The following is a 4,724-nucleotide window of genomic DNA, read 5'->3' as shown; positions in this document are numbered from 1 at the left end:
GCATGCTGTGCTGGTAAAAATCTGCACCGGTGGAGGTGACCCACTGTTGTCACCACTGCTCACAGCACCCACTGCCTCACTGTGCTCACATCCACTGTTTGGTCTCCATAAACATTCACCGAGCATCAATTAATGTCAATGAGTGCAATTTTTTCTGCATGGAGGAATTACATGACACACTCTTGCTTCATAAGCTCTTCCGTTTCAGATGCCATTCTGTCAGATTGCCCCCTCTGCTGCTATGAAATGGCATATTGGTGGGAAGGCTCACCCTCTGCTGCCATGCCAACATCTGCCCCTGATTGGGAGCCAAGAAAATCAAACAGGAGTCTTCACTTTCAGAGCAGCCCCTAGCAACATAAGTTGATCATCTCTGTCTTTGAGTTTCTGACTAGATGCTTCCTAGGAAGATGTTCAGAATATCCTAGAAGAATCACAGCCCATACCAGCATGTGCAGTGTGGAGAAGGCCCACAGAAAGCATTGAAAAGAGACAACACAATCCAACTGAGCTACTTTGGCCCATTGCTTGACATTATTTCTTTAGAGTTATTATAGTGACAAAGATTATTGGTTTTTTTCGGCATGAGCTTCTTGATTTATAACACTTTTATTACATTTTCCTTCAGGAGAATTAAGAGATTCACAATAAATAACATCACATTGAATTAACACTTTTTTTTTTCTGTACTTTTTCACAGTATTTATTTGCATTCCAGCCTTTATGTGTGCAGTAGATGAGAATGAGTTTAATGTCTTTACCCAGATGGAGGTTTCTGGGAGCATCCAGAAGCTCCAAAGCTCCCAAGGAGCCCAAGATAACAGCAGTGACTCCCTTGAGCAATGAGGTGAGCAGAAGATGATGGTCAACTTGCCATAAAGAAGGAATCCACCAACCAGACTGTCAGGATTAATTTTCTCCTCACAAGTCTTTTCAGTTGGAAGATCCAATAAAAAAAGAAAATGATGCTGTAATGGAATTACATACAAGCAAGCAGATTTACCACATTTGAATCCTAACGGGCTGACATTTGAGACAGTTTGATTTTTGATTTCATGCTGGATAAAAGCCTATTTCCGAGCCTTAGGATTAAGTCTAAGCTCTCTTACCAACCTGTCTGCTGTGCAACCCCATGCTGAATTCTCAGAAGTTGTTGTGTTTGTTTTGGACCCTCAGCTAAGTGGTGTGCAGGGCCTGTCTTGGAGGTATTGGCTGACCTCCTCACTGCTATTGCATAAAACAGCATCTCTACCCATTCTCACAGAGGCCCCAATCTAGTCCATTAGATCTTCTTCAGAATCTACAGTTAGCAGAGGAGTGGGATAAAAATATGTTATTTCTGAATAGTTTTTCCATGGCAGGTCAGAACCACGGCAAGGCATTTGCTCTCCCCACAGAGTGCTTTCTGTTGTCCACAAGTCTGCCACTCATTTATCCATGTGTGTGTCCTCCTACTTTATCCAGCAGTCAGGTGAAGAGTGTGCCCTTGATCTTGCACTCTGGCTCAATGTCCACAGAGATCAGGAAGGATCTCTCACCCCAATTCCTTTCATTGGAGGGAAAAAAAGAAATGCAATAACTTGCAGAGTACAGACCCTTTCCAAAGAGAACATGAGGCTTATTTAACTTTTGAGTGGCCTCCTTAAATTTCTGTTAAGCGTTGTGGTCCTCAGCAGTGCGGCAGCACTCGATCCTCCCACCTGGGCCAAGAGAACGTGCCCTCATCGTGGGGCTGTTCCTCCTGTGCCAAACGGCATCGGACTCCCGCTGTCCCGTTTCTCCAACCAGCCGAAGTTCCTCTAGATGGCAGCAGGCTTCTCTGATCTGTCTTCTACGCTCACTGGTTTTATACCGCCTGCCGACTATACAGAATTTAGACCACCGTCTTGGCCATTAATTACGATATTGAACGGTATCTAAACCCGTTCTGCCCCCGGGTCCGGGCCGAGATATCAGCCTATAGGGCAAATGGCTGAGCAGCACTGCGGGAAGTGAAATGAAGAAGGAAAGGAGGAAAGAGGGGAGGGGAGGAGAAGGGAGGAGATGGACAGAAGAGAGGAAATGGAGACACAGACAATCCAAAAACGAACAAACAAATCATTACATTACTCCATGAGAAATCAGGACCAAAAGCCCCTGCAGTGTCTGGGCAACACCATGAAGCCACCCAGAAGTGCAGCCACCAGCTTACAGAAGTTTATACATGCCCTGCAAATGCACCATCACGCCTCTCCAAAGCAGCTGCCCAAGGCCATGAAAGTTGCAGTCAGTGGATTGCCACCTCTGCTTGGAAAATATCATCAGCCTCCCTGCTCACTTCCTTCCATGCTCTCTTTGTAAGTATCTGCGCTCTTCCCCAGATACTGTTCCCACCACACATAACTTCTCTCCTGCCTCTCTTTGCACACACATCCTGCAACATGCATGGCGTGTCTGTGCATTGCCCCACAGCCATGTGGCCCCCACCCTTCATGCTTTCTGTGGGTGTTTCCAGCTGTTTAGACTCTGATCTAAGAGGAGTTTATCCCCATCCAAGACAACAGCAGTACTAAGAAACACAGGTGTTTTTGTTTGTTTATTTGTTTGCTTTTGTAGTCCATTTTTCTGTTCCTGACTCGTTCATGTATTCTTCCCCTTCAAAAGCAAAACGAATGCCTTGCAGAAATCTTTTTTTTTCTTTTTTTCTCTCAAATCTCTGTCTCTCACACCTAAATTTGTGTTCTCCCTAGCACCAGCTATGAAGGCTATTTGGAGGAGCACTTTTCTTCCACTTCTGCTGGCAGAAGTAACCGGACCTGGTTCTGGTACGGACACCCGCACTGCGGGGAGAGGCAGGAATTTGCTTCCGTGGCCCCTCTTTACAGGAGCAGAAGCAGAGGCCGTGGCACAGTGTTTGCCGGCCCGCGCGGCAGAGAAGCCGCAGGACGAACGCAGCCCCGCCCGGGGAACGGCAGCGCCCCGCGGTTACCTCGGCTGGCTCCGTAGCATGGGATTCTCGGGCGTGAAATCAAGACTTTTCCCCAAACACTGTCATCAGAACAGTGACTTTATTAACAGAGACGAACACAGGATTAAACCACGTTATGAGTTCGCCAAAACGTACAGTGTACCTGTGGAGGACAGACATATTTATGTACATCAGTTCGTCGTAGAAACGTGAGAAATTTGGTTGAGGCGGCTGGGATATCCCCTGGTAGTTTGCAACGGATCCAGATAGCTTCCTCTTCACGGTGGCTCCGCTGAAGCGGCGGTTCCTCCGACGGTTCCCCCAGCCGCACCCCGGGCGTCGCCGCTGTCCGCCGCGGGTCTTCCCCGGTGCGCGGCGCCGCCGCTGCCCCCGGCTCGGCGTCGGAGGGGCGAGCAGGAGGCCATCGGGGCGCGCCGGGCGCAGCCCTGCTCCCACCGCTCCGCATCCCCCGCGGAACCCCGAATCCCGCGGCGGGCGGGCGTCCCGGGGGAGGAGCGGGCCGGGCTTTTCCTGAAAGGACGAAAACCAAACGGGAAAGGAGGGCCGGGGAGAGGGCAGGAGGGAGAACGGCTCCACGGGTGTCGGACGTCTGGGCGGCGTCGGGCGGGCGGACACTGCCCCGCGCCGATGCTGTCGCTCACAGGCACTTGAGAAGGAAGGAGTTGCACGATGTGCCCCGCGGGCAGTCGCAGAGCTTCCCGATGCGGGCCCCCTTCCTCACGGCGCACTGCTCTCCGGCGTCGCACTGCGGGAGACGGAGGGCACTCAGAGAGCGGCCCGGTCTCATCCCGCCCAGCCCGATCCCTCCCTTTCCCGTCCCGCCCGGTCCCGTCCCGTCGCTCGCTCACCATCGGCACCTGCCCGAACTTCTTCTCGTAGTGCGGCACCCGCTTGCTCTTCAGCTTCTCCAACACCTCCTGCAGCGCCTCGATCTGCGAGAGACCCAGAGCCCCGTCAGCCCGCCGCCGCCGCCGCCCGCCCCCCGCCACAATCAGCTCCCCCCCTCCCCGCCCCACCAGCTCCTTCTCTCGGGACGCGCCGCCGCCGCCGGGCGGCCCGAGGTCGCGGTCCCGGCGCGGAGCGGGCGGCCCCTGCCCGCGGGCGCTGAGCAGCAGCGCGGCCGCCACGGCGCAGAGTGCCAGCGCCCGGCAGCTCTCCATGGTGCTGCCGACTCCCGCCGCGCCGCGCTGCCTTTATAGCGCCGCGCCCGCCCCGCCGTGCGTCAGCGCCCGATCCCGGCGCGGCGCCTCCCGCCCCCGGCGACACGGGCTGAGCCCGGCCCGCCCGGCTCCAGTGGCGGGCAAGGCGGAGGACGGAGCGCCTCCCGAGTGCTCCCTGACTGTCGTGGGGCTGGGAGCCACGCCGTGCGGCAGCGCCGTGTGAGAGGTGGCGAGATGGACAGAAGCCCGAGGATCGTCGGGGACACAGCGGAACGCGGGCTTGTGAGAGCAGAGAGAGCTAGAGGCGGTGGTCTGTGACAGGGTGCGATGAGAGGATGCATCTTTGTTATGAGCTTGTAAAAAGGGAAGAGACCAACTTTTTGTGTGGTCTGGTAGTAGTATGGGCAGTTTCGAACTGCGAGAGGGGAGATTTAGATGAAATGTTAGGAAATTCTTTACTCAGCCTGGTGAGATGCTGGCACAGCCTGCCCAGAGGGGCTGCAAATACCCCAAATGCCTGCATTCCAGACAGGCGGAGCAGCCTGATCTAGCAGCTGGCAACCCTGCCTGTGGCAATGGGGTTGAAACTGGGTGAG

At 54.2% G+C, this 4,724-nt stretch overlaps 1 protein-coding gene across 2 annotated transcripts; it reads right to left on the bottom strand.

Moving 5' to 3' along the window:
• Window positions 1-3,037: 3,037 nt before the first annotated feature.
• On the bottom strand, window positions 3,038-4,128 carry CARTPT (CART prepropeptide). Of its 2 annotated transcripts, XM_031604778.2 has the most exons (3): window positions 3,985-4,128; window positions 3,817-3,900; window positions 3,038-3,713 (listed from the first exon to the last, which is right to left on the bottom strand). In XM_031604778.2, the coding sequence occupies exons 1-3, from the start codon at window positions 4,126-4,128 to the stop codon at window positions 3,606-3,608; spliced, it is 336 nt and encodes a 111-aa protein (XP_031460638.1). In that variant the 3' UTR covers window positions 3,038-3,605. The 2 variants fall into 2 exon arrangements, with proteins under 2 accessions (XP_031460638.1, XP_089987450.1); XM_090131324.1 differs by having other exon boundaries at window positions 3,817-4,128.
• Window positions 4,129-4,724: the final 596 nt, after the last annotated feature.

Source organism: Phasianus colchicus, chromosome Z (assembly GCF_987193195.1).
Source record: "Phasianus colchicus chromosome Z, bPhaCol1.hap1.1, whole genome shotgun sequence".
NCBI lineage: Eukaryota > Metazoa > Chordata > Aves > Galliformes > Phasianidae > Phasianus > Phasianus colchicus.
This window is presented reverse-complemented; position numbering and strand designations above follow the sequence as displayed.

Excerpts from the sequence above, each read along its gene's own strand:
- CARTPT (XM_090131324.1), bottom strand. The coding sequence starts at position 4,128 with ATGGAGAGCTGCCGGGCGCTGGCACTCTGCGCCGTGGCGGCCGCGCTG. Across the intron at positions 3,714-3,816 it reads AGTTCGGGCAGGTGCCGATG|TGCGACGCCGGAGAGCAGTG; the intron begins GTGAGCGAGCGA and ends CGTCTCCCGCAG.